We start from the raw sequence: 18,154 nt of genomic DNA on the forward strand, positions 1-18,154 counted from the left end.
CCGATTTTTATATTTTAAGCATTTACCGGCCGATTCCGATATCGTGCCGATAATATTGTGCATCCCACAACATAATTTAGACAATTGTTTTTGTCATATGTATTATAATAACTGACAGACAGTATCATTTCAGCCGCTCTGTGCAGCTCGAACATATAGGAGCTCAGATGAGCGGCTGAGAAACGAATAGACTATTAACTTAAAGCTTTTACTCTTAAACACAAAAGGCACGTCCACTTTAATAAAAAAGGAATATTTATTAAACAAGCCAGATCAAGAGCAGAAAAAACACTCACAATTAAATAAATAATATACAGAAAACTAGCCTTCTTCAATCTGTCTCTCTTCTCCAGTGGGTTGGGCTAATCCAAAATAAGTGAAAACAATGGGGGTGTTCTGAAGACAGTCTGTTACCTGTGAAACAGGGGTGCTCTGAAAACACCCCCATTAGCATTTAGTGCTTTCCACCAGATGAAATGAACGCAGCGAAACTGACAGTACAGATCCACTTAGCGCGGTGTTGTGACGCTTCCCCTCATGTGTATGTTGATGGGCGTTCCTCAAGTTTACCGCTAAGGGCGGTGCGTTTGAGCCAGCGTGGAATGAAAAACAAAGGACCAGCGAGAGACTTCTCTTCGCCAGTTGGTTGGGCTAATCCAAAAGAAGTGAAAACAATGGGGGTGTTCTGAAGGCAGACTGTTACCTGTGAAACAGGGGTGCTCTAAAAACACCCCCATTAGCAATTAGTGCTTTCCACCTGATGAAATGAACGCGGCAAAAAAAAAATCGACCAATCTGAATTTTGGTCGAGCCAGAACGTATCGACTAATAATCGACTAATCGACTGGGAGATCACAGCCCTAACATTTTCGTCAGAGCGGCTTTACGAACGATTTGCACACAAATTCGTTCTGCTCGTGTTTCATGAACGAGACCCAATGTTAATACTAAAATAATACTCATAATAACAAAAGCTAACAATTTCAATAAAACAATTCATTTCAGTCATTTTGATTAAATTCAGTAGTGCCGTTACCAAAGTAAAGCTAGCTGTGACAAAAAAATATTGTTGTTATTGGTATCCAGTACTGAATTGTTGGTATTGCGATTAAATAAAGTATGATCAGTGAATCCATCATATCAACCCCCCCAAAATAAAACAAAGACAAAAATAAATAAATAAAGCGAGGAGAAGACGACATACCTCTTTTCAATAATGCTAGGATTGGCGCTCACCAGGTGTGTTCTGGTACCAACATCAGCGGTGTACTCTTTGGACAGAGGAGGAAGGTTACATCTAGAGGTAGAGGAGATTAAGAGAAATTGAAGAAAAAGTGTTGTTGGAAGTGATGTTACTCAGTCTATGTCATGAGCAAGCGTTGTTGAATTTTTTTTTTTAAATCCCTGGGTTAGCACTAGTGACACCCTTTAGCTCCTGGTTATCGAATACTCTTTGTGATGGATCAAGCTCAGCAAAAAAAAATCCTGTAAATAATGCTTCATGCCTTAAAATAGCTTGAATGTAACTCTTCATCCTTGCTTCATTTAGTATGCGTGGATCCATGAATATGCAAATTATCCCCGCCTCCACTCACTCACACCAACTCAGAGACCCACTCGCTCAACTTTACTGTAGTAAACGCTGCACAAAGATATCGCTCTTTACAACATCTGGCATATAACGATAATTAATATGATTATCTTGACTTTTGCTTGGCTACGTTATCAAACAGCTAATAATGTGTTGCTAATGTTACATAAACCATGTTTGCGTTTACCCTCTCAGTCTGCCTTCTTAAAATCAGCATCTTTAGAAATGCTTTGAAAATCATAGAACATCAGTGGAGAAAGGCATATAGTTGATCATAACATTATAAAATGCATCATATACATAATTCACCCGTTATATTGCTAAATGTAACCAATTTTTCATATCAACAGAAAAATACCGGTATGACTTCTCTTGAGACTCTCCTGCTTCACAGCATAGTAATGATGATATGCTAAAGCCCGCATGCACTTTGACATGATTGGTTGCGAGGTAGTTTGTGACGTGAAAAACACCAGCGATTTCAAACTGTTTTTGAGATTTTTATTCTTTGGTTCACAGCAGTTTTAAAGAGAAAATACTCAGCAACAGATTTATGAATTTGCTCATGATTTGTCTGAAAGCATATTAAAAACACCACAGACATATAAACAACATTAAAAACTTGATTTTCACCACAGGGGGTCTTAAAGCAGACTCGGGTAACCAACTGCTAAAAAAAAGGTCAAAATTTAACCTTAAAGCCAACAAAAAAACAGACTAGCCGCTCTCCTTCTGTCAAAACTCCTAGGTATTAAATCGGTTCTATGTTTTTCTCTCACAAAACAAACTATTTAATAACCAATCTGGCTTCAAAAGCAGACATTCCACCATAACCACCTGCTGGCTTTCAATACATTTTTTCAGCTGGCAAGAGCAAACTTCAGATCATCTGTCCTCATTGCTTTTGCAGACTTTGTATACTGTAAATCACCAGATCATCCTCTCAAGCAACTCTGACCTTAGAATCACAGGTATAACACTTCAGTGGTTTCAGTCTTACATCACAGGCAGATCCTTCAAAGTTCTCTGGAGAGAAGGGGTGTCTGAATTAATCACTGGTGCCTCAAGGTTCAGTGCTTGGCCCTCTCCTTTTCTCGATATACACAACCTCACTCAGCTTGATCAAAAAGGCACATAGCTTTTACTGTGGAGATGATATGCCTGTTGTTTCAACCCGCCAACCCCAATGTTCAGCTTCAATCTATGCCATTGCTTACCCTTCAAACATCTTGGCCTGGATATAGAAAAGTCACCTCCAGCTCAACCTTGCTCAACCCCATTAGTCGACCACCAACACTAAGGACAGTAAGGAATCTCCATTGGCCAGCCTCCCAAATAGCACATTCAAGCCTTTGCAAATGATCCAGAACATGGCAGTGCATCTAGTCTCTTGGTCTCACTCCAACTGTCTATCTGTAGCTGCCTAATCCAAATTCAAGGATTTGATTCTGGCCTTGAGGACTGGAAATGAAGCCTCCTACCTCAATCCTACGTTCCCTCGTGTGCACAACATTCCTTTACAATGAAGCACTTACACTAGGGCTGCTCGATTATGGAAAAAATCATAATCACGATTATTTTGGTCAATATTGAAATCACGATTATGTAACACGATTATTTCACATGACTTTGGGAATGTGTTGTATTTATTAAAAATACACCTTTCAACAATTCAATTGAAATTGTAACATTTGTTGTACTTTTTGAACTATTAAAATAAATAATATAACATATATTCAAATCAAAGTATAAAAGTATTCACGTAAAAATGATAACCACAAATAAATAAGATCAACAATATGGTTCGGCTAGATATGCTTTTCAGGTACGTCTAACATTAGTTTTCAGGTACAGAAATGTATCAAATGTAAAATAACATTGCATATTTGAGTGCATAAATTAAAGATGAATCCTATTAAACTTACAAAAGCTATTCAATCCGGATCGGATATGCGTCGTCTTTATCGACTGTATAAAGTTCACTTAAGGCATATACAGACTATGTCTGCTAGGATACTCATCAAGATGGACATGTTGACATACGTTTTGTGTGAGTTTGTCCGTTCAAGAGCAAGACTTAAAAGAGAACTCAATATTTGCGCGCTGAGAGACGTGTGCGCGCTCTCGGATGAGCGCACAGAGACACATTTTCTCACTGCGCGCGGCTTCTCATTCACGTCTTCTGGCACTAAACCCGGGTGACGACGGTGAAAACGACTGGTCATATTCAAACATACGGCAGCACTCGCATGCATTGAACAAAGTTTACAAAGAGAGAATTATTTGAGAAATATGAGGGAAAAAAAGGACGTTTACACGGCACCCCTGCTCTCGTCAATTTTTGTTTCTTTATTAGATTGTCATAGGTCACTCTGTGTTTAATTTTCAAGTGGTTAAACAAATTCGTGGTGTTCCCTTGCGTTGCAGCCACTACCATGTAGAAAATCTTGCACGTAGCATGTTTCTGCTCGTTGTCTGATTCCTCAAAGCCAAACTGTTCCCAGACAACGGAGTTGGTTTTGCCTTTTTTGCTCACCAAACGCTGCTGTAACTGCCCTCCTTCTGCCATCTTTACTCGCGCCGAGTTTTTAAATTCCAGCGGATGATATGCACACGAGACTCCGAGACTGAGAGAGATTGTGGCTTCGGGAGGGGCGGATGAACGCGTGCGCGTTTCATTCAGAACGCAAGACAAAATAAGAGTGTTCTTGCAAAACTGAACATGGCAAAATAATCGTTTTTTCTCGATTGTACTATTTTGGTGATCGTTGGGAGGCGAAATCGAAATCGAAATTCGATTAATTGCACAGCCCTAACTTACACTCCTCTTAGATGGAATGAACTACTCCCTACCTCCACCCAACTTGCTGAACCCATCACTACTTTCAAGAAACAGTTAAAGTCATACTTTTTCTGCAACCATGTCCATAAACAAAGATCCAAAGAGTGCTCCCTTTCTGCATTTCACCTTTGCTCTAGCTTGTGTACTAATAGATGCACATGCAAATATGTTTATATTAAAACTTGACAGTATGTTCTGCAAATATCGCTGGATAAATATAATACATTGTGTATGGTATCTGACACACTCAGCCAGTCTAGAACAAGCAAATATTATCATCTTCTCACCTCATGATAAAGTCAGCTTGGTCAATTTCGTTTCCACAGCCACTGTGTTTTAGGACCCCTCCATTGCCCACGACCGAACACTTCTTTAGAGGAAGATGCAATGGTGTATCCTAACATCACAAAAACAGTGGGTCAAAGAATAAAGAGTCACACACACATTACATTTCCATTTGTTTCTTTTGATTAATACATACTCAAATCAAGGATACTTCAATATTCATATGCTTCAAAGAGTGGTGAACCCCTAAGTAAAACTGAATCAATGAAAAGACCGTTTGTAAGACCCCTGGAGATCCATTTGAATCACAGGCCAGCATTTTCATGCATAATTAAACACTCATCATCAGACATTTCCTTCTAAATTAGTGGTAGATTCAAACCATGAAAAATCAAAAACAAATCAAAATCAAATCAAAACCAAATTCCTACAGACGAAAATTGGTTGTGCTTGCCAGGTTTTAGAGTGTTGTGGCTTGTGGGTAGTTGGTAAAGAGTTGATACACTGTCGTGGCACCCTGAGTGGTTAGTGTATTTCCAAGTGGTTGCTAGGGTTTTCTGGGTAGTTTCTAGGGAGGTTTCTTACTGGCTCAAGCCAAAAGAGCTTACCACATAGTCTGGATCACATTCTGATCCCTACATATAGCTTGGGTCTATTTATTTATATGTAAATCAACATAAATCAATACAGAAGTAATCAGAGCTGCATCTACATGTATTGGCTCTCTCACAGTAGGTATTTGATTTCAAAAGTGACTCAGCCAGTCATATTTATGATTCATTACTGTTTGTTGTCTCACCCATACAATACTTTATGAATCAATTATTAAATCATTATTATGAATATATCAAGTACAAAACGGGACACTTAAGTAATCAGTACATATAATCATTACAAAAGCTTTCTATTTAAAATAAATGCTGTTCACTTGAACTTTCTTTTCATCAAAGAATCTTGAAAAAATTGTACACAACTGTTTTCAACAGTGATAATAATAAATGTTTCTTGAGCAGCAAATCATCATATTAGAATGATTTTTGAAGGATCATGTGACACTGAAGACTGGAGTAATGGTGCTGAAAATTCAGCTTTGCATCACAGGAATAAATTACATTTTAAAATATATTCAAACAGAAAGCAGTTATTTTAAAACTGTAATAATATTTCACAATATTACAGTTTGTGTTTTTTATTAAATAAATGCAGTCTTGGTGAGCAGAAGAGACTTATTTTAAAAACATAAAAAATCTTACTGATCCCAAAATAACATATATAAGCAGAAAATATATAAATAAATGTAGACAACTTTTATTAAGCACATCAGACTAATTTGTGTCATTTGATTAGACACATAATATATATGACATTACCATTAAGCATATGGTATTTTGACATAAGCGATGAATTGTAAATCCACAATTAATCAATAAACCAACCAATCAAATCAATCAATAGCGTTCATTTTGAAACCAGCAAGTGAAAATTCAAGCAAAAATCCCTATGATCTTGACTGGATCTTTTTTTTTTTTATAAAGCTCTTGCATAATAATTTCAGTGCTCTTTCTCATCTGGCATGAATGATGTATAATGCTCTTATAAACCTATTACATGTTTATTTATTTTTCTGCTGATGGTTAAATTCAAATTACAGTAAATCTGCTGTATGCTGACACTTGTTCTTCTGAAACCTAATACTGGGATTGAGCATCCTTTAACACTATGTGTGTAAATGCAAATCTTTTTATGGCTTTTCTGGACACAAAAGACCCATTTATAACTATAAAATTATTCAAAGAAAAAAAAGAAGACTGTGTAATAATAGTAATATTTACCCAGTCTACATTGTAGTGCTTAATCCTGTTCTGTACTCACCGTTCAGTAATTTACGAGAGTTACAACCGAATTAATGCTGCCTTCACGTGCTATCGGAAATTTCCTAATTCCCACTTTAGAAGTCGTGATTACGAGCTTGTTGCATTCAAGTGCTTTGTTGTCGGAGTGAACAGGAATCATGGTGGACACCAGGTTATTCTTGCCTATTTATTGGGAAAATCTTATTAAAACCATCATCATTTGTAGTCTCCCATGCACCAACAACCATATAAACATTACAGATAGTCCGCTTTCTGCTGATTCTGTAATTTCAGTCAAATGAAGGCTATTTTCGCTGTGTACCAAACATACAATACACTTCATATGATTACTCTTACATGTAAATATGTACTACGTTAATGTCAAGACAAGACGACCAAGCTGTTTTGGAAAAAAACAACAATAAAACCACACCTGCCACAGCAGTCCTGGGGCCTGTTTCAGAAAGGAGGTTCAACCAACTCTGAGTTTAAACCTGAACTCTGAGTTGACTTACTCTGAGATGGGAAACTCTGAGTTTTGGGTTTCAGAACAGCTGAATTGAGGAAGTTCAATCAACTCTGAGTAGACTGACTCTGAGTTAAGCTCATGCACTCCAACTATGAAAAGCCACGATCAATGGAGCTCCGAAATTACGATTCACCATGGCAACAGCACCCAACAAAAAGACGTTTGCATACTTCCAGGTCAATACACAAGTTTAATTCTTAATTATTTTAATGAAGTTTAATTTTCATGGTATCCAAAAGGCAAACAAAGAATGTGGCAGCAGCTAAAAAAATAAATTAAAAAAACATAATTCAATCAGGAAAAGCTTTAAGCATAAAATGTTCATGGGTGTAGGTTTAATGACTTTACAAACATTTGACATATTAAATAAATATCATTCAGTATCCAATGTGCAGCAGCTTTTCCCACATAGACCCTTTTCACAGACTGTGATGACGTTTTAATGGTCATCAATATCGTAAATCCTGCAACGTTTTTTGTATTTTTTTTTTTATGTATGTACATTTATAACACTAATACTTTGTATTATATTACTTTTGCATCAAATTACAAAAATCAAGTTACCGCTGCTGTGAGAGTGTTTCTAATACAGCGTCTATGGGAGTGATAGTTAAAATTAACATCTTTCTCTCATTTCACTGCAGTTATCAATCTAACTTTAATTTTTCCCTTTTTGAAAGTTTTTCTTTTGCTATTTTAGCAAATGGAGACACAAAAATATATATTTAATGTATTCTCTCATTCACCGCTATAAGAGTTAACCCAACTATGACGACTTCAGCTTCAGAAACCCAGAAATGTGAAAAGGGTCTATGCTCTTTCACATAATGAAATGTTCTCTGATCCCACCTGTTACATTTATTAATCAGGGTAATGACATTAAACATTTGACTTCTACTCAGGCCAGCCAAACACCAGCACCACTGACAGATGAAGAGGAGATGGAGGAAGAATATTAACATCCAACAGGAAAAAGAATAAAGTATTTGTAGGAAATAAAGATGACTATAAAAAATGTAAATAAATGTATTTAACAGCTGTGGTGGTGGTTATGCCATATATCTCGTACTACCATCTGGCAGCATCCTTCCATTCCATACAGTAATCCGTTTTCAGAAAGTGTGATGATGGGAATATGAGTGTCATAAATGCGTCCAACCACTGGAAATCCTAAAGGAAATTCTAATTATTAGGTTACTTCTAGAGGATTTTCAAGTGAATGTCAGGATCCTGTATAAAATGACATGCCATTTTTGTCACTTTGACAGTGTCCTCATGATGAAAATATGAGCAATGAATGTTCCTGCAAAGAATGCTTTTCTTACTTTAGTATTTTTGTCAAGTGGCAGATAATTTAATTTGTTTTAAGTAAACTTTGCTTACTTTAGATTTAGAATAAATTTATAATTTTTTTTATATTTATACTTGAAATACAACCAAAATACTCAGTAAGAAAAGCATTTGTGGCGTTTGAATGAATGAATAAAGTATCTAAACACTGCTGGTGCTTTAAAAAGGGGGAGGAGAATGAAAGAAACTCTGGGTTTACCAAAGAAAACCTGCTCCTGACCAGGTTAGGTTCACAGAGTAAGTTACCCTGGTAACTGACTCTGAGTATAAGTTACCTCTCTTTCAGAAACAGGCTTGGCTTACCCTGCTTTCTCGGGTTTGACATACCTCCCATTCTGAAACAGAAAACCCAGAGTTTCCCTTATTTCAGGGTTAACCTACTCAGAGTTTTTACTTAACCTCCTTTCTGAAACGGGCCCCAGCTCCCGCCACCATGTTTAACGCTTATGACACGCCCATCTCGGGAATTGGGGTATCAAAATTATTTCCGAACTTCCCAGTGGTAAACACGACATCAGAGGGCGTTCATATGCAATTTTTACCTAGGAAACTCGTATTTACGATAATTCCGATAGCACGTGAAGGCAGCATAACTCCCGAAAAATGCAGGTAGTGACAACCGCATTTACAAAACGTCTCCGCATTGTGTACGGAACCAAACTGAACAACTAGTTGTTAATGACTTATGATGAGAGATACATCTCTAATGCATGTTAAAATATGTATATAAAATACGAGATTATCATGTAGGCATATCTCTCGTCTGTATGTGCTACGAGCCTGACTCGTGTCGCCAGACGCAAATTAGCAAACAAGACGAAAGAAAAAAACCGAAAGAAATGAAATACTTTATGCTGATAATAAGACCTAAATATTGCGACCAGCACGTGCTCACTTTAATAACTCCATAAACTTTATCGCTGTATGAGCCAATCTAAAACAACAACCCCAAAAACGCTTAAAATAAGTGGACATGGCAATACCGCAAGAGCACGCTCAAAACACGACGCCTCCGTTTCACGTTTTTCTTTGCGTGATTTATAAACAGCCATTAGTTTGAAAACGCCCACTTTTGTTCCGCAGGGACCTCCTACTCCCGTCGACTGTGCTTTAGTTCAAATTGCTGAACGTAACGAGTCTTTTGTCAATGTAATATTACTTCAGAATACCGGATACAAAGCACGGGAGACACCAGAATGTTGCTATGGTTACCACGGTGTCAATCAGCCCATTGTCGGGAGTGAGCCGTGTTCCATACACACATGGAACAATAGTTTAGGGGACTCACTCCCCCCATGTTGCCACTCCTGAAACTTTGCAGTGTGTATGTGGCAAATAATGACCGTGGGCTCTGAGACAGAGTAGGAGGAACATTGCGACTGAAAGATGGCACGGTGCCCAGTACAGGACAATTAGGACCCATGCAGGTGTCTCTCCCATGCCTGTTTATTTTTAGAAGGCAGAGCAGCGCTGAGCCTCATGGGCAGAGTGGGGGTGGAAAGAAAAAAAATCTGGACCAACTGCTTCTCTTTCAAACACTTCCACATTCAATAACTACATTTTATAGCGCAAAAAAATTGAATTTATCTGTGTTAATTCAGGTTACTGTTAGAAGCTACATGGGATTTTGATTTGAGACACCATGAGTAGAAGTGTGCCAGTAGAGGTTACTTTTCTAAGCTAGTCATTTTTAGGGCTCGCTGACTACTATGAAAGACAGTTAGTACCTGAACAAATAACGGGTATGTTTCATTGGTGACCATGTGGTAATGGTAGATCTCTCCATCATACCACAAGACTTTGCCTATTGGCGAGTTCTCCTTAGTAACAGCAAACATCCTCTTTGGATCACAGCATTCTGTCAGCAGCTTCCTGCCAAAAAAAAAAAAAGGGGAAAAAAGGGGATAAGCAGAAGAAACAACAGAAAATCTTGTGAAAATGTCCTCTTATTCAGCAATAAGATTGCAGTGCAATTACACAAACTAAATTTGATGACAAAATTGAAAGCAAGCATATATGGAAAGCATTTAAGCAAAAGACTATACAAATAAATAATTTGAATATAATTACTTATAATTTGAACAATAATACTGTAATGCCTGCAGACATTTTACTTTGATTTTTTCAAATGGCGTTTCAAAGAACACAACAATTACTATTTTTATATAAATCTTTACTATAACGTTTTGTCACATTTCTTTAATGAGAAGGATGTTTTTATTTTGTACATTATGGTAATAAGAATTTGTAGGGAAAATGTGGTTAGTTATGCAAATAATGCGACACAACCCTAACATTCATAAGCTTTGCTTTCTTTGTAAAATATGATTTAAAGGGGACCTATACTTTTTACAAGATGTGATTCAGGAGACCCAAGAATGTGTTTGTGACGTTTCAGCTCAAAACAACCCATGGATAATTTATTATACCATATATTATAAATTTGCATTTGGTTTGGATTATCATTTCTATCACGGTCATGCTCACATTACTTGGCAGTTCTTCATCATCATGAACGTTTATTATCTGCATGCATATTAAAGCCATATCAGTCTAAACGTCTGATATATGGTTTTCTGAGCGGAAACATCCGAAGCAAGCGCACAGAAAGCTGGCTGCCGAATAGCGCGTCCCGTGAGTATTAAAAGGGTGGTAAACCCCGACTTCACTATTCTAACTTTAGCTAGCGTGTAATGTTGCTGCTTGAGCATAAACAACATCTGCAAAGTTACAACGTTCAAAGTTTAAAGCAAAGGGAGATATTTGCTTTTAAAGAAATACATTTCTAAGGACTACAGGCAACTACAGACATTCCTCCAGGGTTGGTGACATCACCAGCCTCAATATTTACATAAACCCCTCCTCCGAGAATATTAAATAAGGGGGGGTGAGGCCATTTTGTATCGCTGTTGTTGTGGTATAGTGGTATAGGCTGGAGTGGTGTTGCTGCAATGCCAACGAAACACTGTTATTTTCATCCGGATTGCAGGTCTGGGGATGGGCGTTTAACATACAGCATGTTATATGCATGTGTTTGAAACAGAGGGGAACAGGTCTCAGATATATGCTGCCCATCATAAAGCACGAGACAGACAGGGTCAGAGGAGAAGACTGGAAAATGTGACATAATGGACAATATTCGTCCGTTGCAATTCATGAGCGGTTCAGCGAGACAAACACTGCCAGTGTGAATCATGCACGACGGGCGTGCCTCCTGCTGCACATTTCACAGAGGAAATCGTCCACAATCTTTGCAAGTTCAATGCAGGTTTGCACAACGTCAGCGGCGCGAGACAAACACGGCCAGTGCGTGGATGCACGACGCGCGGGGATCCCGCTGCACATTTCACGGAGGAAAACTTCCACAATCTTCGCGAGTTCAATGCAGGATTTGCACCACAGCTTGTCCTGAAAGCTGGATTTACAAACAGAAGCTGTTTACGGGCCACAACCTGTAAGTCTGGTTTATTTTTCGTCAATGTGTTTTCCTGTAATAGGTTAATTGTACGTTGTAGTAAGGAAGTAAACAGATGACAACGCTGTTCTGCAAACCAGTCTGTTAAATGCTCATTCATACTTAACGTTATCCGACGAACACCTAACGTTACAAACACTAACGTTAAAATCTCAACAGCGAACTTGGCATTAGTGTAAATGATTCTTTGATTATAGCTTTTATGTATTATTTATCTACAGGCATGCTAAACATGGTTCTGTGTGTGATTTGGCTAACTTACTAGTAAAGCCAGTGTTTAGTGTTCGTTTTGGGTTAATAGTTCTTGCGACAGATATTTGGCTATAATCGTTCTAAAAATACAAAAGTGCCATTCAGTAGCGATCACTATAGATCCGCAGTCTTTACTCTTGAGGACTGAACAGGTTCTGCTGCTCGATCATCTTCACTAAAATGTTCTGGGTCTGATTCGGGCTCAGATTGCTATGGTTTTATTGACGCCATTGTTTCTAATACTGACCAAAGCACAGCCTCCAGGTAAGGGGCGTGGCGTTTCCGACAAATGTGCACTGCGGTTAGCGAATCACAACACACTGGGCCAGCTAACCAATCTGAGCCCATCGCGTATTTTTGAGGGACTGGCTTCATAAAACCCGGAAACCATCAGACCGTTTTACAAGGAGGGACAGAGCAGTGTAGAATAAAGGTCAAATACCCAGATAGCAACATTGTGTGGGCCCAGATCTGGCCCATATCTGGCACTTGTGGCATACTGATCTGGCCCACATGCTGCGTGGAATGACAGCCCTTGAGTGGACCACTCCTGTTTGCCAGATCTGGGCCACAAGCAGGCCAGAGCAATGCCAGATGTCAGCCAAGAGCAAAGAAATAAACCAGAACTGGACCTTATCTGAGCCACAAAATCTGTGTAGATTAAATGTGGAGTCATCTCAGCCTTAATAAACCTGTTAACAAGCAGAATCACTGAAGGAGAGAAGAGAACAGAAAAAGAGACGAGCAGAAAGACAAGAACTACAACTGACTTCAGCCACAGCTTTAGATGAAATCAACTGAAGATAAAAGAAGACATTAAATCTCTGAAGATCTCAGCAGAGGAGGATTAAACAACTCCACAAACAGCATTACCAGCTTCACACATTACTAACCAGACTGACTTTATTTCTGTTATGCGACTACAGAAGCTCTTACTGAGAATTAACAGAGGTTTAACTCTAATGTGTTTCTTCTGAAGTCACCGTAATGGTGATCAGTGTTTTCATTAGTTGGGCTCTTTACTCTTATTACGTGTCTTCCTCTTTTGGTTTCTATGAATGTGTGTTGGTAAAACACATTTGAAGTAGCAAAGGAAGCTAAAGAGGAGTGACATCAGGTAATTTGATTACCTTGTGATGGTTTTAAAATCGTCATGAAATCAATTATGTCATTTGGTTCAAACAATTGTGTTATTAATTCATTTTCATTACCAACCCTGTGTTACTGAAGCATCAGATCTTGCAGTGTTTTAACAAGCAGTTAGCCTTATGCAATTAGTTTTTTAACAAACATGAACAAAAATAAAAGTTTAACCTATGATGACAGGTAGACACACAACAATCAACAATCAGCACATGATTCTCAACAATGGTGACAATCAAAAATGCCATGTTGCAATGCATGCTGGGTACCAGCATAGTACAGAACTCCCAGCATGCATTGCAGCATAAATATATTATGCAGCTGAATTTTCCTATTATTTTGTTTGTCACCATTGATGAGATTCATACGCCGATTCTTGATATTTGTGTGTATCTGATTGACGTCAGATTAACTTTTTGTGCTTTGTTAAAATCTAATGACTGATTATTATAATACTGCAGGATCTCACGCTTCTGTACACAGGGTTTGTAGTGCAAATGTATTATTAACACAACACATTTATTATACTCAAACAACACCAGGCAATATCATATATAAAATGTCATTATAAAACCATCAACAGGTGATCATAATCACCGGATGTCACTTCTCTTTAGCTTCCTTTGCTATTTCAAACGTGTTTTACCAACACATATTCACAGAAGCCAAAAGAGGAAGACACATAATAAGAGTAAAGAGCCCAGCTAATGCAAACACTAATCGCTGTCATGGTGACTTCAGAAGAAACACATTAGAGTTAAACTGTTAATTCTCAATAAGAGCTTCTGTAGACGTCTGACAGAAATAAAGTCAGTCTGGTTAGTAATGTGTGAAGCTGGTAATGCTGTTTGTGGAGTTGTTTAATCCTCCTCTGCTGAGATTTTCAGAGATTGAATGTCTTCTTTTATCTTCAGTTGATTTCAACTAAAGCTGTGGCTGAAGTCAGTTGTAGTTCTTGTCTTTCTGTTCGTCTCTTTTTCCGTTCTCTTCTCTCCTTAAGTGATTCTGCTTGTTAACAGGTTTATTAAGGCTGAGCTGACTCCATATCTAATATACACCGATTTTGTGGCTCAGTAAGGTCCAGTTCTGGTTTATTTCTTTGCTCTTGGCTGACATGTGGCATTGTTATGGCCTGCTTGTGGCCCAGATCTGGCAAACAGAAGTGGTCCACTCAAGGGCCGTCATTCCACGCAGCATGTGGGCCAGATCAGTATGCCACAAGTTCCAGATCTGGGCCGACACAATGTTGCTATCTGGGTATATGAAAAATAATGCAATTTTTTTTTAAAAAACGAAGCATGAACACATGTTACAGTGCACCCCACAAACACAATCAAGCCTTCAAAAGAATGTGTTTTACCACCCCTTTAAAATAAGTTCTCTCTTTCCTGTCTTATTGCATTTAAACTGTCAAACAAACATGCTTTTAACACAAAGTTTACATAAACACAGTTATGTCTGTGAACGTAAACAGTAAAGAAATCGCATGTGTATATTAGATCTGTGTTTTAAATTGAAAGCAGCATATAGCACAGTAGCTACTGCGAAATATGCTGTTATTATTAACCAAACAACAAAAGAAAAACACTCACTGTTCTTGACTGAATAACTTAGTAGCTTTAATAATACATTTCTAGAACGCTTTTGTTAAATGCTCTGGCGAAGAGAAAAACGTGGCGGACTGTGTACAGATAACAGAGGGCGGGGTCTATGCTAATAGGGAAGACGCGTGGGCGAAGCCTAAACATTTGTGATGTCACAAATGCTTGTTCTAAGACACTTTCTTATGATTTATGGGGATTAAAAAAGTGCAGTGGGTGGATTTTTACTATTATAGGACGGTTGTATACACACACTGCCGACCCAAATTTATGTTCAAATGTGAATTTTGCATAATAGGTCCGCTTTAATACACCAATCAGGATATTCCCCGAAGAATCAACCCCCTTTATGACGTCAGCCTGTGTGGGGGTTCAAAGCGGGGACAGAGCGTTTCAAACAAATCTGACCCTCTGCGCATGCGCATTCTCTTAATAGGTTTATCGGGGAGGTGTATACCCTGCACATTACTCGTATCAGATTAAATAGACTAGATACTGATTGCAACCAATTCATTTATTTAATTACGGTTAGAGACTAAAATGTCATTTATGGCATTGCACAGTGACAGTATAGATACTCTCACATTGATGGAATAAATACATGTGATATTAACCGAATGGAAATACCTGTACATATCTACTCCCGTTTGGTTTCTGCTCCATGTTTGTCCCTGCCGCAGAACCTCATCCACCATTTCCTTGTCACTGGGTATCCTGTACACGGGGAAGATATAGAGCCACAACAACGCCAGCACACCCAGAGTGGCCCATATATACTTGCTCCTGTGACATCTCAAAGACACCATTCCGCCGGTCTGATCAGACAAACGCCTAGTTCAAAAACACGTGCTCACCACCGACAGGTTTATTTTGGTGCCACTGCCATTAGAAGCAAAAAGCCGCTTGAATACCGTTATCCTGCTATTCCCATAACGCGGCGTTAAAGAGGCCAACAGCGGTAATCAGTGTCAGATTTTCATGCATGCATGCATTCAATTCTTCCTCATTCCCGGCTGATTTGCTGATGGAAGAGCTCACAATCGCGGTCAGGATGTGGTGGATGCGGGCGAATCGCCTTCATCGGTTCCGTCTGGTCAAGCAGTTGGAATCTCAAGGGTTTTTATACGGGATCCAGATATATTTTCCCCCCATCACTTCTAATGCAAACCGTCTTGAACTCTCCAACAAATCTGATCCCTGCGCTATCCGACTTCATATCCCCTTTATCACCGCATCGCGACCCCTTTCTCTGTCCCGCTATGCAAATACATTTTTAAGGCCTTCCCTCTCAATCTGGCCGTCTCGGTCGGATGTAATCTTCCGAATAAGTGAGAGACAAAGCTCAGTTTGTTGCAAGTGCTTTAGCATGCATCACTGCCCCCGTTATCTGTTATGGTGCTGCCCCCTTCTGGCTAATCTAGTCACATGACAATGGATGTGTAGCGTATTTACTGAGCTGTTTACACAGTATGTTGCCTACTGTAAACAAATATGAATGCGAATGATCAAAACATGCTTAATTTTTGTCAACTATCATAACTTCTGTTTAACATGATTGTTGTCTATCCATGTTTGTGTTAACAAACATCTTGGTTGTTAAATTAGTCCTAAATAGGGTTGGGTATCTTTTGGGCTTTTGTCGATTCCGGTGCCAAACCGATACTTTTAAAACGGTACCGGTGCCTAAACGGTGCCTGAACCGATACTTAAAAAAAAAAAAAGGCCACAAAACGAGGTGGATGACATTAAATGGCTTTTTATTTATTTATTTATTTATTTATTTATTTATTTATTTATTTATTTATTTATTTATTTATTTATTTATTTATTTATTTATTTATTTATTTATTTATTTATTTATTTATTATTATTATTTAAATTGAACCATTTATTAAAAGTTTAATGTATACTTAAATATATGAATATAAATAAATACAAAACACAATTTACTTATTTACTAATTATTATTGACTTATTTACAAATTCACAGTAAAACCTAAGCCACCTAACCCAATAGGCTACAACAGGCCTTAACTCTAAATAACAGTTACAGTAGCAGTAGTCTGTATTCTTGGTATGCTACAAACCAGCTTCAGCTTTATTTTGAAATATGATCATATTCTCTGGCTAAATATTTTAGAACGCATCGCCTTATTGTTTCCATGGCGACGCGTCATGTTTCTCACATGACACACAGCAGCCGCAATAGCGCTGGCAGCTCAGCTGTATCGGGTTTATTTCGTTTTTTCTTTTTATTCAAAATATTCACAAACTTCTTAACTGGGTCACGAACTATCTGATGTTCAAATGTGTGAGTGAACGTGTGTTAGTTGATCTATAAAGCGCAATGGGCGGCGCCATGTTAGTTTGCGCCTCAGAATCGGATCAGATTTACAACACTTGAGTTCATCCTCGTCTCACGAAATACGTTACATGAAAGTAAGTGACCAGTGAACTGGAAGAAGAATAGAGTAAACTATAGGCTACAGTTACTATATAATGTGCATGTATCTGATGTGAATAAAACACGTAACGTTAGTCAAATTATCAGGGCCGGCCCTGACCAATTTGCTGCCCTAGGCAAGATTTTACTTGGTGCCCCTTGTATCAAGGTTTAGCACTACATGTTTTCAGTCTAAATTGCGGAAACACTCGTACTGTTTTATTTTTTTAATGCATTGATGTTTTTTAATTTTTATTGTTGTTGTTTTATATGATGTCCAGTCCATTCTACCCCGTCATTATGTTCATGATATTATTATTTTTATTTTATTTTTTAAAGGCTGATGATAGTTAAACTATACAAAAATAGCACCTATGCCACATTACAGCCTAAACACAATTAACAAGTAATTGCATCTTGCATTCATGCACAAACTATTGAGAACTAGCAAAAGTGTTTGTTTTCCAGTAGATGGCAGCAATCTTCCACTAATATGCACATTCATGTTTTCACCATGAATTAAACTTTGGAGAAATTTAGATATTTAATGTGAAATTTACATAAAATGTAGCTATTTTAAATAAACCTGTATATAAATATCATTACTAATTTCGGCAAATACATTTTAAAATGTCCATATGTCCCCTTAAAACTGCACAACTGTAGAGTAAAAACATTAGGCTATTAAAAAAGTGATAACATGCGTTTAAAAAAAAACAGATATGATTTATTTATTTATTTTGACAAAATACACTGTCTGTGGCCACTGGAGAACCCAGAACTGCTGCCT

The 18,154-nt window shown here is 37.9% G+C and overlaps 3 protein-coding genes across 4 annotated transcripts in view; 1 reads left to right on the forward strand and 2 right to left on the reverse strand.

Moving 5' to 3' along the window:
• Positions 1-16,312, reverse strand: part of st8sia1 (ST8 alpha-N-acetyl-neuraminide alpha-2,8-sialyltransferase 1) — a 28,930-nt gene extending 12,618 nt beyond the window's left edge. Inside the window, exons 1-4 of the mRNA XM_079817206.1 lie at positions 15,549-16,312; positions 10,178-10,322; positions 4,721-4,830; positions 1,205-1,297 (exon numbers count right to left, since the gene is read on the reverse strand). Of these exons, the coding sequence (XP_079673332.1) occupies positions 1,205-1,297; positions 4,721-4,830; positions 10,178-10,322; positions 15,549-15,727 (527 nt within the window). The 5' untranslated portion in view covers positions 15,728-16,312. The remainder of the gene's footprint in view (positions 1-1,204; positions 1,298-4,720; positions 4,831-10,177; positions 10,323-15,548) is intronic.
• taf3 (TAF3 RNA polymerase II, TATA box binding protein (TBP)-associated facto) overlaps positions 1-18,154 on the reverse strand; it is a 996,662-nt gene that overhangs the window by 840,372 nt on the left and 138,136 nt on the right. The window lies entirely within an intron of this gene.
• Positions 1-18,154, forward strand: part of tnni1d (troponin I, skeletal, slow d) — a 123,567-nt gene that overhangs the window by 79,843 nt on the left and 25,570 nt on the right. The window lies entirely within an intron of this gene.

The sequence above is a fragment of the Gobio gobio genome (assembly GCF_949357685.1).
Source record: "Gobio gobio genome assembly, chromosome: 5".
NCBI classification, from domain to species: Eukaryota; Metazoa; Chordata; class Actinopteri; order Cypriniformes; family Gobionidae; genus Gobio; species Gobio gobio.